Here is a 21,364-nt window from a genome sequence, read left to right as displayed (position 1 = left end):
TGTAAAGATAAATACTTTATGGTGTCAACAATGCTATTAGAGTACTGTTGATAGAGGTGTGAGCTGGTCCAACCATTCTGAATAACATTTTGGAATCATGCTCAAAGCATGACTTTGTGTCCATATCCTTTAGTACAGAGATTCCACAGCTGAGCATATACTTCAAGGATATCAAAGATAAAAAGGAAAGTCTTAAAAACACCACAATATTCATAGTAGCACTTTTTGTAGTAACAAAGAATTAGAAACAAAATAGATTTCTATTTGTTGGGAATAGCTAAACAAGTTAGAGTAAATAAATTTAATTGAACAGTACTTTACGAAATAGAAAATTTAGAAAAATATGAGACTAACATGAACTGATGCAGAGAAAACTTTTTATTGTCTTAATGCCTTTTCAGGAGATTCATAACTTTCATGTTTCAAAAGTTTATATCTAGGTTATTTATTGAAACTTTATGTATTATGATTTTCACACAAAAATACAGAAATAGAAATGATAGCTAGCTTTACAAACTAATCTATCTGCCCCCCCAAAAAATCTATATCACTCATTATGTAATTGAAAGAATACTGTTGCAATGCTAACAATCTTAAAAAAACAAAACACTGAAATTTAATAAGAAATACTTTGAATGTGTTTAAAAAAAAAAAAAGTTTAGTTAGAAGATGTTGTCCAGTCATTTTTTAATCATGGCTGACTCTTTGTGATCCCATTTAGAGTTTCTTAAAAGTTTCTTAATGAAGAAACTGGATTGATTTACCATTTCCTTTTCCAAATAATTTTTCAGATGGGGAAACTCAGGCAAACAGAATTAAATAACTTGCTCAGGATCACATAGTTTTAGTTAAGCATGTGAAGCCAGTTCTGAACTCAGAATAATGAGTCTTCTTGACTTCAGACCCAGCATTCTATACACTGTGCTATCTAGTTGCCTAATTAGAGGCTGGCAAAGAGGTAAAAGAAGTTTTAAAATTCGTTACCCTGGGGTTTTCCCAAAATTGTTAATACGATACTCTATTATTTCTAATTTAATTTTGAACCTTATGAATTTCTTATTCCTCATACAGAAATATCACTTTTCTTATTTTTATCAACTAGGTTAATTAAGTTCACTTTAGAAAGGAGAAAGGGGAAAGAGAAAGTGAGTTAACAATGTTTCTATCTACCAGTTAAAGAGGTTGCCTGAAGCTCCCAGGATAGAAGAAAGCAGATGATACAAGAGACAGTCAAATAATTCCCTATTTAATCACAAGGTGACAATAACTCAAGATAACTTGCTGCTACTGGAATAGTCTATCCTTCAAGCAAAGCAGCTTCAGGATAGGTGAATGAAGGGAGAGACAATAGTTAACTGAAGCTTATTATGTAAAGGACTCCTCAGGACCCAGAGATGCTGATAGCGAACTCATCTGAAGCTGAAACTGAGAACTCTTTTTTCCCATAAATAACTTTAAAAAAACTATTGTATTTTTTCTACTATATGTAACAAGCACCTAGTAATCACAATTATATATTAATAAAGTGCCAAATAAATATTTGTTGAATGAATGTATGAATATATTTACCTTCTGAGCAGCTAGAGATTGACTACTTTCCCTCAGAGCCAAAGATGTGAAATATTGGATACAATGGTCTATCTCAGTCTGAGGCAAAGATGCCAGCAGCTGTCGAAGCTCCTCTTCAATGGAGTAATCCTGAAATAAAAGGGAAAGGAGGCAGCAGAGATGAGGGTCTTGGATCAATCCAATTCCATGATATAGACCACCCAGTACAAAGGCTAATTATATCTCTAAAAGTTCAATATCCAAATTTTGTTAAGGATGTTTCAAGAACTATTCCCTAATACATAAATAGTCAAAGGATATATATATATACGTATATATATAATTTTCAAAAAAGGAATTACAAACCATCAATTATACAAAAAAAAAAGGGCTTCAAATTTCTACTAAGAATAGAAATGCAAGTTAAAGCAAAACTGAGGTTTATTTCTTACCAATCAAAGACGATGCTAAGAAACACAACAGTCAATGTCATAACATATGTGGGAAGACAGAGACAATAATACTTTGTTCCTTTGATAGAGCTATGACTTGCCCTAAGAGTTCTTTTAAAAAATTTGGAATTTTAAAAAGAAAATATACTAAATTGTTCTTGGACTTTAACCTAGAAATTCTACTACTGATCAAAAAATATGAGTTTTCAGATGAAGTATTCAAGCTATTTATAGGTACATAAAAATACTCACTATTGATTGAAGAATAACATTAAAACAATTCTGAGGTACTGTCTCATACATATTAAATTAGCTAACAGGAGAGAAAAGGAAAATTACAACTGTTGAAAGGAACATGGGAAAAATGAAACATTAACGCTTTTTTGGTAAATCTGTGAACTGATTCAACCATTCTGTAGAACAATTTGGAACTATGACTAAAAGGCTATAAAAAGCTTGCATACCCTTTGACATAATACCACTACTAAACACATATCCCAAAAGAGATTTTTTTTTTAAATGAAAAGAACCTGTATATACAAAAATATTTATAGCATTTCATTTCTTAGGACAAAGAATTGGAAATTGAAGGGATGCCTATCAACTGGGGAATGCCTGATTATGATAGAATACTACTGTATATATAAGAAATGATGAGCAGGATGCTCTCAGAAAAACCTGAAAAGACTTCCATGAACTCAAGCAAAGTAAAATGTACTACACATACTGTACAACAGAGTAGGATGATCAGCTGCAAATGACTTTGCTATTCTCAGCAATACAATGATTCAAGACTGATTCTGGATTTATAATGAAAAATATTATCCTTCCCCAGAGAAAGAACAGATTGTGTCTGAAAAAAGACTGAAGCACACTTTTTTTTTTTAATTTTATTTTTCTTGAGGTTTTTTTTTTTTTTTTAAGGGAGAGAAAGAAATCTATTTTCTTTCACAATGTGACTTTTATGGAAATGTTTTACACAACTTCATGTGTCTTCTCAGTGATGGGGTGTGGAGGAGAAAGAGAATTTAGAACTCAGTTTTAAAAACATATGTTAAAAATTGTTTTGATATAACTGTGAAAAAATAAAATGTTAAATGAAATACTGCTATTAGGAAGATATGTAGAGAATATGTAGATCTCTATCTTTATCTATGCTTCCCAAGAAAGTTTAATACAGAAGAATATCATATATACCAAACAGCAACATTTTCATTAACAAAAATTGGAAACAAAATAAGTGCCTATCAATTGAGGAATGGCTGATTAAACTGTGCCATATGAATATAAAAGAATTTTATAATGCAATAAGAAACCAAGAATAATATAGAGAAAGATGGGAGTTCTTATATGAACTAAGGCAAAGTGAGGGAAGTAAAATCAAGATAATATTAAGTATAATGTAAACAAATAAGGCTGACTAATTTTAATGAGCAATGAGCAATCTTGGTCCCAAAGTAGGTGAAAAAAGAAGATGGGGAAAAGGGGAGTTACACAAGCCTTAAGAGGAAAATATTTTCAGTTGTGGTGAATAGGATAGGAATTGGTCGGATTAATAAACATTTCTTAAGTGACTAGTGTATCTAGAAACTGTACTCTGCGCTAGGGATACAAAAAAGTGGTAAAGTCTCCACCTCAAGGAGCTTACAATCTGATCAGAGAAGGTGGTGGTGGTAAGGAACAAGTAAACAAGTATGTACAAAAAAAGCTATGCATAGATAAATAGGAAATGAGAGAAAAGGCTCAGGATCAAGAAAGGTTGAAAAAAGCTTTCTTCACAAGAAGGAAGGTTAGATGAGACTTAAAGTGGGACCCTGATACATTGTTGGTGGAACTGTGAATGCATCCAACCATTCTGGAGAGCAATTTGGAACTATCCTCAAAAAGTTATCAAACTGTACATACCCTTTGATCTTGCAGTGTTTCTACTGGGCTTATATCCCAAAGAGATCTTAAAAAGGGAAAGGGACCCAAATGTGCAAAAATGTTTGTGGCAGCCCTTTTTGTAGTGGCTAGAAATTGGAAATTGAATGGATGCCCATCAAGTTGAGAATGGTTGAATAAGTTATGGTATATGAATGTTATGGAATATTATTGTTCTGTAAGAAATGACCAGCAGGATGATTTCAGAAAGGCTTGGAGAGACTTATATGAACTGATGCTGAGTTAAATGAGCAGAACCAGGAGATCATTATACACTTCCAACAATTATACTATCTGATGATCAATTCTGATGGACATGGCTCTCTTCAACAATGAGATGAACCGAATCAGTTCCAATTGTTCAATAATGAAGAGAACCAGGCATACCCAGAGAAAGAACTATGGGAAATGAGTGCGAACCACAAAATAGCATTTCTGCTCCTTCTGTTTTTGTCTGCTTGCATTTTTGTTTTCCTTCTCAGGCTATTTTTACCTTATTTCTAAGTCCGATTTTTCTTGTGCAGCAAAATAACTATGGATATGTATTGTGTTTAACATATACTTTAACAACCATTACATTGAATTCCCAATCCCTATATTTATGCCCACCTGCATTTTTGATTTCCTTCACAAGCTAATTGTACAATATTTCAGAGTCTGATTCTTTTTGTACAGCAAAATAACAGTTTGGTCATGTATACTTATTGTGTATCTAATTTATATTTTAATATATTTAACATCTACTGGTCATCCTGCCATCTGAGGGAGGGGGTGGGGAGTAAGAGGTGAAAAATTGGAACAAGAGGTTTGGCAATTGTTAATGCTGTAAAGTTACTCATACATATAACCTGTAAATAAAAGGATATTAAATTTAAAAAAAAACCATATACTTTAACATATTTAATGTATTGATCTACCTGCCTTCTAGGGGAGGGGGTGAAGGAAAGGAGGGGAAAAGTTGGAACAGAAGCTTTTGCTATGGGTCAATGCTGAAAAATTACCCATGCACATATCTTGTAAATAAAAAGCTATTAAAAAAAAAAGAGAGAGAGAGAGAGAGAGACAGACAGACAGACAGACTTAAAGAAGTCCAGGAAAAGAAGCAGGTAGAAATGAGTGCTCTGAAAATGGGCATCAGCAAGAGAAATATAAGGAGCCAAAAGATGGAGTGTCTTGTTCGTAGAACATCAAGAGACCAGAGTCACTGGACAAAAGACTAGGAGCCAGGGGATAGGGGAAGGGGGTTGGGGTGGAGACCTTCAGCATGAGGGGCTGTGAACACTGGAACATTGTGTTTGCTCTTGGAGGCAATAGGAAGCTATTGGGAGTTTGAGTTTGGGGGTAGGAGAAAAGGTGATGATAGTGACTTGATTGAAACTGTTTTAGGAAAATTACTTTTGGTGAATGGCGAATGAATTGGAGTAGGAAGAGACTTTAGGCAGGCAGATATACCAGGAGGATATTGCAATAGTTTCCATATTAGGGGATGAGGACATGTACCTGGATGATAACAGCATGGAAGAATAGAGAAGAAAAGAGAAGGAAGAATAACTGAGAAATGTTGCAAAGTGAAATCAAAAGGTCCTGGCAGAAGAGCATAAAGGAACTGGGAGGATGGTGATGTTCTCTATAGCAAAGTTTCTTAAATCATGCATTCCCTGAAGTCAGGAGGACCCTGAGTTCAAATCTGACCTTAAATACTTAACACTTCCTGCTGTGTGACCCTGGGCAAGTCACTTAACCCCAACTGCCTCAGCAAAAGCAAAAAACAAAAATAAATTGTGAGTTTTGACCTCTTGTGGGGTCAAGTAGAGGTCCCAAAATTATTACTTATTATTAGTAAGTGTTTTATTTGTATACCAATTTTATATACCTATGTACCCAGGGTCGCAAAAAAATTTCTCAGACAAAAAGGGGTCTCAAATAGAGAAAGTTGAAGAACCTCTGCTCTACAATAATAGGTAACTAGGAGGAGAAAAGTTTAGGGGGAAAAAAATTATTTCATTTTGGACATGTTGAGTTTAAGATGTCTACTAGATGTAAATTCAAGATGTCTGAAAGGCTGTTAGAAAAGCAGAACTGGAAATCAGCCCCAGCAGAGAGACTGGGGCAGAATGTGTAGATTTCAAAATCATCAGCATTGACAAAGTGAAGTGATTAGAATCAAGAGAATACTGTTTACAATAACAGCAATATTGTAAGGATGATCATCTATAAAAGACTTGGCTACTCCAATCAAGAAAGGACCAAAGGACCAGAGAAGAGGACTGATGAACTCTGAATGAAGTTTAAAGCATACTTTAAATTTTTTTTCTTTTTTTTTTTGTCTGTTTTCTTTTGCAACATGACTTATATGGAAATGTGTTTTGCATGACTTCATGTTAATATCAAACTTTCTGCCTTCTCAAGGAAAGGAGAAGGTTGAGAAGGAGGGAAAGAATTTGGAATACAAAATCAATGTTAATTTTGTCTTACATGTAATTGGAAAACATTTAACAACATAAATAAAAATGATTTTTAAAATCATCAACATAGAGATAGTAAAATCCATAGGAGCTAATGAGATAACCAAGTAAAGTAGTATAGAGGGAAAAGAGAAAGCGCCCAAAACAGAATCCTGGAAGTTATGATCTGGATGAAGATCAATCAAAAGAGATTTGAGAAGAACTGGTCAAACAGATTGTTTTAATATCAAGAAAGTGGTGTCTTGTAAAACCTAGAAGAAGAAAACAATATTAAGGAAGAGAGAATGATGAATAATATCAAAGGCTGCAGAAAAGTTGAGGAAAATGAGCATTGAAAAATGCTATTAGGTTTGGCAATTAAAAAATCACTATAATTTTTTTTTTAATTAAAGCTTTTTATTTTTCAAACCACATGCATGGACAATTCTTCAACATTAGCCCTTGCAAAGCTCTGTGTTCCAATCCCCCCCATTTCTCCATGCCCTCCCTTAGATGGCAAGTAGTCCAATATATGTTAAACATATATAGAAATAGAAACATTTATTAAATCCAATATATGCATATTTATATAATTATCATGCTGCACAAGAGAAAAAGCAAAGCAAAATAAAATGCAAGTAAACAACAACAAAAAGAGTAAAAATGTTATGTTGTGAACTGCACTCAGTTCCCACAGTTCTCTCTCTGGGTGTAGATGGCTCTCTTCATCACTGAACAATTGGAACTGGTTTGAATCATCTCATTATTGAAGAGAGCCATGTCCACCAGAATTGATCATCACATAATCATGTTGCTGCCGGATCACTGTTATTTTGGAGAGAACAGTTTTGGTGGAGGAATGAGGTCAGAAACCAGATTGTAATAAATTAAGAAAAGAGAAGACAGAAAGTAGAGATCTATTATAGGTGACCTTTTCAAGAAATTTAGCTACAAAGGGCAAAGAGATGTAGGATAACAATAAGAGAAGGATCTAATAAAGTGTGGAGGATGGTCTAAGCAAAGGACAAGTCTAGCCCAAGGACTTAATGACAGAGTATCATTTTATCTTTTATCTTTCAGAATCCCTATCATTTTTTCCCCTCAATTCTAGGTTTTTCCTTCTTGATTTTTTTTTCCCCTGATTTTCCTAGATTCTCTTTATTTATGAATCTACAAGTTTTATTCTCCCGGTAACATATAAACTCCATGAAGGCAAGGATTGCTTTTCTTCTATTTTTGTTTCCCTAATGCCAAGAACTGTGACTTGAAACTAGTGGATGCCTAATTTGGTTTGAATGACAAGAACCCAGGTCTTGTACTTCCAAAAGTTGTGTTCTCTGATACAAGAGTTTAAAGTAAATGAAGCAATAGAGCTCTAAGACAATCCCTCTTAGAGAGTCTAAGAATGTTTAATTTTAAGGAATTTAAGTTTTATATACAGCATGAAGTCACTGAAGATTTATGAGCAGAGAAATCACACAAATAGATCTGAAGCAGGATTAAAGATGAATTAGAAGGGGAAGAGCTATGGAGGGAAGGATGGTATCTATTTCAATAATTCTGGATAGATAATGATGAGAACTAATAACGTAGTACCAATGGGAACTCAATTCAATTAAATAAATATTAAATGTCTACTACACATAAGACACTGGGCAATGCTGAAGACAGTAATAAAAATAAAAGCTCTATTTTCAAGGAATTTACATTTAATAAAGACAGTGAGGATAGACTAGTTTTTAAAATGAACATAACAAACTACCATGATTCCAGAGAATATATGCTACCCACCTCCTGGACTTAGGGTGCAGATTAAGACATACTTTTTTTGGAAGTAGCCAATATGGGAGTTTGTTTTGCTTGAATTTGCATACTTATTATAAGAGTTTTGGTTTTGGTTTTCAAGGCAGAATAGTAAGAGGAAAAAATGTTTGGTAATTAAAAAAAATAAAATCAATAATGTTTTAGTTTAAATTTTTGATCATTATTGTTAATAAATCTGTAGGTTTAACTAATAATAAGACAGCTACAAATCATTCCACATATCATTAATATGAATACTAAATTTTGACCAGTAGCAACTTGAAAGACCTGTTTTTAACTGAAGTCTAGATTTGTACTTCATTTTATCTTGGAACAAAGTGAGTCAGCCTACTTCTAAATGAGTTGATTGATCTATTGCTATTGTTTTCTGGCACTCATTAATATGTCCCATTTTCTCAATTCCAATATATTCTTTTCTATGCCAACTAAATAATAGGAAATTTAAATATTTCCAATAGTCATGTATGTCCTGGAAATAAACAGGAAATCAGGAAATAGGTCTTAAAATACTGCTTTTAAAAAAAAATAAAGACAAAGATGATAGAATTTCAAACAGATCTTAAAAAGGCCACAGATCAAAATCAATTTGCTTGTTAAGTGATCTTCTTCTATGTCATTAAATATTAATGATTTTATGTAAGATTTCATTCCTCAATTAGTATGTTTACCTGAATTGTTATGTTGATAAGTTAATATACTTATAATAAAATCTGTTTAAAATTCTGCTTTGTTTCTCATTGTAATCCAAAGAAGTAAGATCATTTTCAAAGAAGATTCTGATACTTTTTGAAGTTTAACTCAAAAGACTACAGTAGTGGCACACAGTAACCAGGGGAGAATAAAATATGAAAAGAAAATACCTTTCAAATGGATTGAGTCCTTTTATTGAGGGGAATGTTACTTTTATACTTAATGTAACCTCAAAAAAATATAAGCTTGTTCTAAGTTCTGCCTTTGTATCCCTAGTGTCTTGTATAAATAGTAAGCATTAATATTTGATGCATTGGATTGTATCCTAGCCTCATATTCACGTTGGAATTGTAAAATTTCGAATATAGTCAAATCAATAGTGATTTTCTAAAATCTTTATTTTCAGTTTCAATTTATTATATTCAAAGTAAAAGTTAACATACTAAGCTAATTTTCTATGTTGCAGATTTCTTTTTAAACTTACTTCTTTTACTTCTGGCAAATGAGGCGGTGGTAGAAAAAATCGAGGATCTGTTTCCTTGCTTCGGGCCAAGCCAATGACAGTCCTCACATCACAAGCTTGAGCAATTGTCCTATACTGGTAATCTATGGTAAAAGCATATCAAGTGTCCTAGAATTAGTCTATTAGTGGCTGTACAGATTGACAAAATAATGTATGTGAAAACATTTAGGAAATTACAAAATGTTACATAAATTCATTTAAAACTATTTAAATACATCTACATCTGTAATACTAAGACCTAAAGAGTACATGATTTATTTCATAGTTAATACAAAATATACCTACCTACCAGGCACACACCTAAATATATTTTAAATTTAGAATAAACATAAAATTCAGAAGATGAGAAATGGTGACTTTTTGAGTACTTCCCCTTCATTTGACAATGTCACTCTGAATTTTACCTCTGGAAAAAAAAAAAAACTTCAACCAAAAACTGAAAAATCACATTAAAACAATAAGGTAGAAATAGCTTTTAGAGCAGTTCTTCAGAAGAAATATGTAGGATACAATTCAGTACTTTTGATAATAATCTTCCCTTTTAAAAAGTCAGCCAACAAAATCTCAGCCTAAAGTCAAATACAGGTTTTGGAATCAGGAGCTTTGGGTTCAAATCTCTGGGTCTGCCATTTGGCACCTTTATAGTAAGTCTTATCTCCTCTCTGCCATTCACTTGTAAAGTATTGGGTTGGACAAAATGATCTTTAATATCTTTTCTAGGTCAACAGCCTATGATTTTACAACGCTTCTTGGTATTATTCAGTCATCAACCTTCAAGATTGTTGAGGGTCAAAGTATTTCTGGTCAGTATCTCAATTACAGAAATTAGCTATAACTTATCTGAGGCCTGAATCAAAGGTGATTCTAGTCTCCCTAACTAGAGTATTCAAGCTAATTAGAGAGGTCTGCTCTAGGATTTTCTTCTTCCTTTCTCATGGAACAGAAATGAGAAGATAAAGAAACAATAACATTATGTTGTTCAGAGAATAAAAGGTCACATGTTTCTTTTTCTTCTGTAAGAAAGTTTTTTTGCACTTTAACTTTTTTAGTTATTTTATACCCCCTCAAATTAGCTCTTTGTGCTAAAATTACAAAAGTGATTTACAAGGAATAAGTTTTGAATTCAAACTCTGTTAAACAGAGTTTTAAAAAAAGATAACAAAACACCTATCTATCTTTACACACACTGAGCCACAAAATCTAGATCTTATTATACTGAAATGACTTAATGACTTTCAACACAAGGAAAGGGCAGCATCAAGTATTAACAAGCAAAATCAAGAGTTTTCATCATAGAAAAAGCTAGTCTGAAAATGTTCCATTTATAATGGAGAGTAAATATTCACATTTTCTAATATTTTTAATTCCAACACTTAAGTATATGTTTTTTTATGAAGAACGAAACACTCGAATTCTTTTTTCTTTCTTAACCATTAATCCCTCCTGTTTTTTGTTTATTTTTTTTTGCAAAATCTGTGTAAAAATGTAGATAACACTGCCATCTTTTCAAAGGCAAAGGTCTTTAAGGAGATGTTACCATGCCAATAATGGTTTGCTGCCATCTCTTTCACTGCTTGCAATCGAACCACTTTGTCATCTGATTTGCTCTTCTTCAGCAACAGCCACAAGCCATATTCATGATCTTCTAAATCAACTGTACTGAAGTGGTCTTTGCAAAACAAAAATAGGAAAAGAGGTAAAGAATCAGAAAACATTTTTTTTTATATTCTCTTAGCAAATAATAATAATAATCTCTAAATGTTAAAAATAAAAGGTTTTGAAGAATTCTTTCTCAATTCAAGAATATACACGTGCTTTTTAATTAAAAGTAGTCCTTATGTGTGTTGCTGAGTTGTTTTTCAGTCGTATCTGACTCTTCACAATCCCATTTGAGGTTTTCTTGCCAAAAATCCTGGAGGGGTTTACTATTTCCTTCTCCATTTCATTTTACATATAAGGAAATTGAGGAAACAAGGTTAAGTAGCTTGCCAGAATCACACAGCTGACAAATTACTTGAGGCCAAATTTGAAATCATGAAGATGAAGCTTACTGATTCTAGTCCCAGCACTATATCCATTGTGCCAACTAACTGTCCAGTATTAAACATGTACTAATTTTAAAATTCCCAAAGGTAAAAATTTTTTTTTATTTTTTGTAGTATCAAAAATACTGTCTTCACAAAAATCACTGACTTTAATATCATTGATGAAAAGTTTCAGCATTCTACATATCCACTGATCATTTATTGTAGTAAACACATTTCATTAATTCAAAGGTTCATTAGGTTATTACTATATCAATGCATCATCCTGGACAAGGAGAAAAGCTCAAAACACAATCCTTGTCTTCAAGGAGGTACGACGGTAAAATAACAATTTTAAAGTTTGCTATGTGCTTTGCATAATCTCATTTTATCATAGTTGATAACATATACTTCTGACAAATATAATTACTATTTTAATAATTAGGAAACAAGCTCAGAAAAATTAAGGGATTTGCTTAGGACAAACAACTATTAACAGAGAAAGAATGTCAACACATATTGTTCTTATTTCAGTTTAGGCTCTTTTTTCTTTAGGACACATTCTTGTGTAATGCCTCAGTTTCCCTGAATAAAATTATAATGAATATAATAATAAATATAATAATAAAATAATAAAATTATGCCCTGAATAAAATTATGGATACCTTCCCCTCTTCCAAGCCATTAGAACACAGAGAATTAGAACCTAGAAGCTCTGGCCACTTTACACATTCCATTGTATCATAAAACTCCAGGTGCCTTATCTGCCCCCTGGGATAATTCCTCTTCCTTTAAGTATTGCCGCTCACCTGGCTATCTCCTGCCCTCAACCTTCTTATCTTGTCCATTCACCCAGGTTCTTTACCTCACTCTTCCTTTATCCTGTCAGGATAGAGTAATGATCCTTTCCTGGAACTTAGGCTTGTTCAATATCCTTGCCCCCCCCCCCCCCCCCCCCCCCCCCCCAATCTGCCTTTGTTTCTCTTAGCTATAAAAGTCTCTTGAATTCGTTGCTCACTGTTGAATGCTTTGAGACAAGAGTCCCATGCAGTCAGCTGGCCTCAGCTAGACTAAACTCTTCATATTAAAATGATTAAAAACCAATCTCTGTCTTGCTTCAGTTTCTCCGGCATTATACTTGGACTTAAAATCAGGAGACTTGGGTGCCAGTTCTAGCTCTGCCATTTAATAGCTATGCAACCAAGAACAATCTATTTAACTATAACTTACAGCATGCTTATCTATAAAATAATAATTGCATTACCAACCTCAGTGTTCTTGTGAAGGCATTTTTTAAAATCTAAAAGCATTTTCTAAATATGAACTAATATTATTGTTATTATTATGGAACAATCTAATAGGGGGAAAAAGACAAACTTCTAAACTTCAGAATATTCAGCTACCATGTCCTCATCATAAATAAAATACAAGTTGTGGTACCCAATTTAGACTTTGATGAATTGGTAGTATCCTAAACAGGTAGAAATTTGGGGAGAGGGCATTCTAGGTTCACAGAAGTGTGTGAACAAAGACAAAAAAGCCAGACAAGATGAAATATGTTCTGGGGGCAGTGAACTTTGATCCATTTTAGCTGAAGCATTCATATGTGGTGAAAATAGAAAAATGGGTTGGAGGTCAGTGTTACTAGATTGCACATTATATAGAGGAGAATTAAGTACAAGAAGACTGGAAAGATAGACTAATGAAAGGTTTTGAATGTCAGAAAATTTTATAGAAGTAGGTCACTATTAATGTGAGATGGAATAATACAAAATTTAATATAGTATGCATTATAAAATAGTAGTAGGTCACATTCAATTCAGGCAAAAATTTAAAAAATGCATGACATGTAAGTTCATTGAGGATTTTAGCATGACACTACATCATCAGCATACATTTGTCTATCATCACACAGGGATGTAATACATTGCTGAGTACCACATTTTTAAAAAAAAAACCTTAGGAGAGGATTCTAGGAGTAGGTTGGTAAATTTCGAAGCTCCCTCAGTTTCTCCCCCACAAAAAAAATAAATTTGTGCCTCACAGCAAACACAGATTGGTGAAAAAGCAAGAAGGCTTGGTGCAGAACTAGCGGCCTCCTCAACACAACCCAACAAGATCTGAAGACCCTCAGGCTAGGATTAACCTGTCCATAGTGCAAACATCTCCAGGTTAGCTATAGAGAAAAATCAAGTGGGGATCTCTGGGACTAGATAGGCCTGTCCAGAGCCTTAGCAGGAACCATAGACTTTCACCTCCTAAACTGTTTATCAAGTGGGGGTTTGAGTCGGGGAAGACTGAGGGAGCCTCTGCTGATAGGAAATGCCAAGCCCACCTGTGCTGCTAAGAAGCTAAGGAACCAGCACCTGGTAAGTAAGGGCAGAGGCAGTGGGGCAGGGGTACTGCTGGCTAAGGGCACTTACAGGAGGGTGGAGCTCTTGGTGTGGGGTTACTGGTCAGAGTGGAGACCTTAAGGGAAACTTAAGACATCATTTCCCCATCCTCTGATTAGAGGTGCTTACACTAATACCTCTTATTAAAAAAAAAAAAAAAAAATGAACTGGCAAAGAAGAAAAAATTCTACCATTGAAACATTTTATGGGAACAGGGAAGACTGAGATTCATCTTCAGAGAAGGACAGTAGTAAAAGAAAAACTTTTACCCCAAAGAGTAATATGAAATGGTTTCCCTGCCCAGAGAGAATTTATAGAAGAACTCAAAAAAGAATTCAAAAGTTAAATGAGAGACATTGGAGAAAAACTAAAGAAAAAAATTCAAACCAATTGATGATTGAATGATTGTGAAATTGGCTTGTCCAATTGATGATTATGAAAAAAAGTTAACTAATTAGAAAAGTAAGTATAGAATCTCAAAAGTGAAAATAACTTTTTGAAAATTAGAATTAGGCAAGGGGAAGCCTATGAAGCTATGAGAGATCAAGAAATAACAAAACAGATTATAAAGCATAAGAAAATAGAACAGAATGTGAAACAACTTGTAAGAAAAACAACAGATCCAAAGAAACAACCAATCTAAGATACCACTACACACCTCTCAGATGAGCTAAGATGACAAGAAAAGATAATGATGAATGCTGGAGGGGATGCGAGAAAACTGGGACACTGGTGCATTGTTGGTAGAATTGTGAATGGATCCAATCATTACCGAGAGCAATTTGGAACTATGTTCAAATTGTGTAAATCCTTTGATCCAGCAGTGTTTCTATTGGGATTATATCCCAAAGAGATCTTAAAGGAGGGAAAAGGACCCACATGTGCAAAAATATTTGTGGATGCCCTTTTTGTAGTGGCAAGAAACTGAAAACTGAGTGGATGCCCATCAGTTGGAGAATAACTGAATAAGTTAGGATATATGAATGTTATAGAATATTATTGTTCTATAAGAAACAATCAGCAGGATGATTTTAGAGAGGCCTGGAAAGACTTACATGAACTGATGCTAAGTGAAATGAGCAGACCCAGGAGATACTTGTACACAGCAACAACAATATTATATGATGATCAATTCTGATGAAAGTGGGTTCAGATCAGTTCTAATAATCTTGTGATGAAAAGACACATCTACACCCAGAGAAAGACTGTGGGAACTGAGTGTGGCCCACAACATAGCATTTTCATTCTTTCTGTTGGTGTTTGCTTGCATTTTATTTCTTTCCTGGTTTTTTTTTTCCCTTCTTGATCCGATTTTTCTTATGCAGCAAAATAATTGTATAAATATGTATACATATATAAGATTTAACATATATTAACATATATTAACATATTTAACATGTATTGGATTACCTGCCATATAGGGAAGGGAGTGGGAGAAAGGAGGGGAAAATCTGGAACAGAAGGTTTTCCAAGGGTCAATGTTGAAAATTTACCCATGCAAATGTTTTGTAAATAAAAAGCTTAAATGAAATTTTTTTTTTTAAAAAGAAAAGAAAAAAGAAAAACAACAGATCTGGAGAATCAAGAAGAAAAAATAGAAGAATAATAGGACTGCCTGAAAGTTGTGACCAAAAAGAGAACCTTGACACTATAATTCAGGAAATAATCCTAGAAAATTGTCCTGGAGTGACAGAACATGAGGGAAAAATAGAAACAAAAAAATTCCACCTATCACCATCTCAAAGAGATCCTTTGTGAAAAACACAAAAGAATATCATTGCCAAATTTTAAAACTCTCAGATCAAAGAGAAAATTTTGCAAGACACAAGAAAAAAACAATTCCAATATGCTGGAGCTACAATTAGAATTGTGTAAGTCTTAGTAGCAGCTACAATAAAAGACCACAGATCTTGGAATCATACCTACCAACAACCAAAAGAGCTAGGCCTATGGCCAAATATATCATACCCAGCAAAATTACCTATAATTTTGAATGAAAATAACGAACATTCAACAAACTTGCAGATTTTCAGAATTTTCTATCAATCAAATCTGAATCTAGCAGAAAATTTAACATATAAGACCTAATATCAAAGAGCAATTTTAAGGAACTCAAGGCAAACTGTTTAAACGTGGACAAATTATTTTTTTAATATGGGAAATGTATACTTTATGTTTAAGATTTCCATCAACAATAGTGAACGAGATGAGGTGAGATAATCCAAGACAGTTCTCCCAAAAGGTGCCTCCTTTCAATTGCTTACTCGACAGGGGAGGGAAGCCCATTTCTGACAAGAACATACAATAACCTGTTTTGCTCCTAGAGATCTCTCCAGCTTTTTATTAAATGGTGACCATTCACCATTCTGGGCCACACAATAGGGTAAGCTCAAAAGAAAGATTGGCAGAGTAAAGGTAAAAATAGTAATCATGTTATACAAATGAGGTTCAGAGGAAGAACAGACACAGAGGCATTATAGGAGGGAGGAAGGCTCATAGTTCTGATTCTGAAAACCTACTCACACTGGTGTGTGGGACAAATAATGTGGTTTCTCAGAAATTATCTGCTAAAGTATATACAAAGCTTTAGGCTTCAGTTTTCTTTAAGAATGGGGGAGATAGGTATGCTTGTAGAGAGGAGGAGATTGAAGGTAAGTGGGAAAGTGGAAATAATAGAAGGTGTAAATTATTAGAAATATGAGATGAAATGAAATCAACAATCCATGTAGAAAAGTTAGTTTTGGCAAGGAAAAGGATTACCTTTTCACATGATTTAGAAAGGAAGAAATAGTGACAGATGGCAAGTAAATTTTATGAGTTGAGGAAGAGGGGAGAAAAAAGAACTCTTAGCAAATGTGAAATGGATATAAGTTTCTCAGCTAAAAAGGGCAGCCACAGGTAAGGAAGGATGAAAAGATATGGGAAAACTGCTGCAGTAAGTGAAATATTAAGGAGATGTAAAAATGCCTTCCAGCAGTGAAGATCTAGATGAGATTATTTAATACAAATACAAATTTGACCTAATGAGCACTTTGCAAATATTACCATATTTGAGCCTCACACCGCCACCCTGGGAGATAGGTGGTACTTTTAGCTTTATTTCATAGTTAAGTAAACTAAAGTAAACAGAAATTAAGTAATCTGCCCAGGATCACACAGCTAATAAATGTCTGAAACTGAATTTGAACCCCTTCCTAACTCCAGTCCCAGCCCTCTATCTACTTCTCCACTTATCTGCCTCCAAAGGTTTTAGGACATTGTAGACTTTAACTGTTTTAACTAAGAGTTGAAGAAAGGAAAGAAAGGAGAGTCTAGCCAATGCAAAGGTGATGATCTGGGAAGGAACTCAGAGTCCAAGGGCTTGGAGATTACAGTAAGGACAAAGAACATATCTTGGGGGCTACAAGGCAGAGAGAAGAGATGGAAAATAATAGATTATGATTAGAGAATTTCAAAGTTAAAGACATAGATACTCATATGAGAAGCTGGTAAAAATGGGATTGCTAAGGAAAAGATGAAATCAAGAAATTTGGTTTTCCAGTGCAAACCTCAGGACACTTTCAAGTATTTATAAGGAGATGAGTGATAAGCTGGAGGTAGAGAAATTGTTATGGTACAACATAGTACTCAATTAAGATGATGGATATGATCAGAAATTGAGGGTTTCAAACAAAACAAAACAAAAAAGAGAAAGATAGGAGGGTAGGAGGGAAAACAAAGGAAAGTGACAGAATAAACCATGAACATTTTAAGAAAACTGGGCAGACATTCAATTAGGAGGAGGTGGAAAACAGGATAAAAATCAGGCAGGTACTGCTAAAAAGTTGCTTACTTATAGGTATGTGGGAATTTTTCTCTAATATGCATATATAATCTAAGTCTCCCTGTGTATAGCTTCCAAAAACAAACTGGGATACTGACAATTCCAAAGAGAAAATGAATTTGGTAAGTGGTTGTGGCAGGCCAAACAAAAAAGAGGGTTCATGAGTGACTAAGAAGAAAGATAATGTAGAAAGATCTATCTATCTATCTATTTTTTTTACTCTTATCCAATGATAAATAAAATCAATTCTTGCTTTTCACAACCAGATAATCCATTTAGCTTAAAAGCCAAATCAAGAAGATATAAAATATGGTCCTAAGTGGTCAGGTGTTAAGAAAGTTAAAAAAAAAAAAAAAAAAAGATATTTTTCACCACCACTATTTTCAAAACCCAGGAAATAAGACCATGGGCCCTAACTTAGTTAGCACTAGAATCTTGAAATCATTCTCTTCAATAGTTGCGCTCATGCTCCAGCTTTCACTACCAAAAAAATAAGTAAATAAAAATTAAAAAAAATAAAATAAAACCATTATCCTTCCCCTTGAAGTAAGTCCATTGTTGATATGGCTGTCTCAACAACTAAGTTATTAAGAATTTTGTCAGAGATACAGGAATGCTATTCATGAGCTTTTCACCTCAGTTTGGCTTACAGCTGTGAAAACATTTTCCACAACAGAGTATTACTAGGCAAATTTCATTTGTATTAATAAATATATTTTCCTTAAATGTAGATAATTGCATGTTATGATAACACAACCCTGGAGATAGATATTCCAAAACTTCAGATTTTGAAAATTAGATACAATCTCCCCAAAATGTTAACCAAGTAATTTTTCAAATATTTCTTTCAAAAAGTTAAGAAAAATGAATAAAATTAACATTATAGAATTGAGTATTAAGCACATACCATCAAAAGGATTCCGGAATAATTTGGCTGATGCTGTCAATACTTTTCTTAATGCTTTGTGAAGTTCCTTCCTTGCCAGGTATGTAATACCTGAATGAAATTAATTACAGATTTAATTAAAAATTAAGCACTTTTGAAATTTTATGCCTAATAATAAGACATTATTATTAAATATAGCTAGTAAAACATTACAATTAATGAGTATTATTAATAGCTAATAAGAAGTATTACAAAGAATTATTACAAAACATTGTATCTAACTATAAGACAACAAAGAAAAACACAAATTATATTCCAAGAAACATCACTTAATATAAAAAAGACTAAAACTCACTTGATTTTCTATTCAATAAATATATATTACATGCCTGTATATGCAAAGCACAATGCTAAACAACACAAAATCGCTGTTCTCAAGGAGCTTATGATCTAATTCCTTCACACAACTATCATTACAGCTAATTGGAATCACAGAGGGCATAAGGCTACAGACTAAAAAGATTTCCAAAATCTAGAGAAAAACACATGAGAATCTCCACACCAAAGGCAGGATTCACTGTCTATAAATAACTTTCCCCAAAGTAATTCATTTTACATTGCAATTTATAGAGTTAACTTGTGAAATTTAAGCAGAATCAGTAAAGGAGACTATCAACTCCAAATAGGATACATTGCCATCATTTAGAGTCAGACATAAGAATCAACATAAAAGAGATGAAATTAACCACCTAAAAATAGATAATTTATTAATATCTTAGCAATGAGATGAAGATGTTGCAGAAACTTATAAGAAGATATTCATACATCAATGACCTGTGATTCTCCTCAGGGTAAGAATTCCTTCCATCACTGCAGAATACAGTCCATCTATAGACTGACTATGCTTTTATTTTTTATTTCTTTAAAAAACAACAACAAGAAAAAACAAACTAAAGTCTATCCAACTTGTCCATCACACTGGAAGTACAGTTATCCACAAGTCCAATTCCACTACCAATTGTCAGAGGAACTTTGATCTGCTCCATTTCTGATGTATAGGCCAGCCAGTTTGTCTCTTCTTAGGCAATTTGGTGGTCCAACACTGGGACACAACCATATCAATATTTAGTTCAGACACCTGATTAGCATAGCCCCATTGTACCTCAGAATTCTCAAGTTCAAGAGATCCCTCAATCTCCTTCTAGGTAGTTGGCATTACAGGTGTGTACCACTGTGGCTGACTATAACCTAAAATCTTAAGGCTCATCAGAGGTGCCAAAACTTTCCCATGGCCACACTGTTATTAGGTGTGAAAAACACAGGTCTTCCTAAGTCCAAATCCAGCATTCCATCCACTGGGTATGTTGACATATGTCATAAAGGGATACCAAATAAAATGACAACTAATGTAAGATAACTATAATCTAATGATTTTAATATCTGCAATCTGGAATTATGCCCAAAAAGTTATCAAACTGTCCTTACCCTTTGATCCAGCAGTGGTACTACTGGACTTATATCCCAAATAGATACTAAAGAAGGGAAAGTGACCTTTATGTGCCAAAATGTTTGTGGCAGCCCTCTTTGTAGTGGCTAGAAACTGGAAAATGAATGGATGCCCATCAATTGGAGAATGGTTAGGTAAATTGTGGTATATGAATGTTATGGAACATTATTGTTCTGTAAGAAATGACCAGCAGGATGAATACAGAGAGGCTTGGAGAAACTTACATGAACTGATGCTAAGCGAAATGAGCAGAACAGATCACTATATACCTCAACAATGATACTGTATAAGGATGTATTCTGATGGAAATGGATTTCTTCGACAAAGAGAAGATTTAACTCAGTTCCAATTGATCAATGATGGACAGAAGCAGCTACACCCAAAGAAAGAACACTGGGAAATTGAATGTAAACTGTTTGCATTCTTGTTTTTCTTCTCAGGTTATTTTTACCTTCTGAATCCAATTCTTCCTGTGCAACAAGAGAACTGTTCGATTCTGCACACACATTGTATCTAGGACATACTGTGACATATTTAACATGTATAGGACTGCTTGCCATCTGGGGGAGAGGGTAGAGGGAGGGAGGGGAAAAGTCGGAACAGAAATGAGTGCAAGGGATAATGTTGTAAAAAATTACCCAGGCATGGGTTCTGTCAATAAAAAGTTATAATTATTAAAAAGAAAAAAATGATAAGTTCTATCTAAAATCATCAGCAAGCATTATCTATAATAAAGTCAGAGCCCTTCTCAATAAGATGAGAGATGAAGCTAAGGTGTCCATTATCACTATTATTAGCTATAGCCACAAGAAAAAGAAATTCCAGGAATAAGAAAGAGGCAATGAGGAAATGAAACTGTCATTTTTTGCAGATATGATACTATGCTTTAAAAAATCAACTAAAAAACTATTTAAAAGAATGAACAACTTTAGCAAATTTGTGGTATATAAAATAAATCCATAGAAATCATCAGCATTTCTATATATAAAATCCACAAACCCCCAAAGCAAGAGATAAATTCCATTTAAAATAACTGCGGGCAACATAAAATACCTGGGAATCTTTCCTCCCCCCCCCAAAAAAAAAAACAAACAAACACGAAATATATGAACACAATCATAAAACATTTTTCATACAAATAAAATTAGATCTAAAGAATTGGAAAGGTATTATTTGCTCATGGATGAACTAAGCCAATATAATAAAAGTGACAATTTTACCTAAATTTATTTATTCAGTGCCACACCCAACAGAATACCCCCCAAAATAATAACAAAATTCATCTGGAAAAAAAAAATCAAGAACATAAAGGGAATTAATGACAAAA

At 33.6% G+C, this 21,364-nt stretch overlaps 1 protein-coding gene across 3 annotated transcripts in view; it reads right to left on the bottom strand.

Annotated features, from left to right (window-relative positions):
* Positions 1-21,364, bottom strand: part of SERAC1 (serine active site containing 1) — a 91,562-nt gene that overhangs the window by 56,975 nt on the left and 13,223 nt on the right. For all 3 annotated transcript variants that reach the window (XM_031937570.1, XM_031937569.1, XM_031937568.1), the window contains exons 5-8: positions 18,552-18,641; positions 10,942-11,073; positions 9,366-9,487; positions 1,570-1,698 (exon numbers count right to left, since the gene is read on the bottom strand). In XM_031937570.1, the coding sequence (XP_031793430.1) occupies positions 1,570-1,698; positions 9,366-9,487; positions 10,942-11,073; positions 18,552-18,641 (473 nt within the window). The remainder of the gene's footprint in view (positions 1-1,569; positions 1,699-9,365; positions 9,488-10,941; positions 11,074-18,551; positions 18,642-21,364) is intronic.

This window comes from Sarcophilus harrisii, chromosome 4, assembly GCF_902635505.1.
Source record: "Sarcophilus harrisii chromosome 4, mSarHar1.11, whole genome shotgun sequence".
In the NCBI taxonomy this organism is placed as follows: Eukaryota; Metazoa; Chordata; class Mammalia; order Dasyuromorphia; family Dasyuridae; genus Sarcophilus; species Sarcophilus harrisii.
This window is presented reverse-complemented; position numbering and strand designations above follow the sequence as displayed.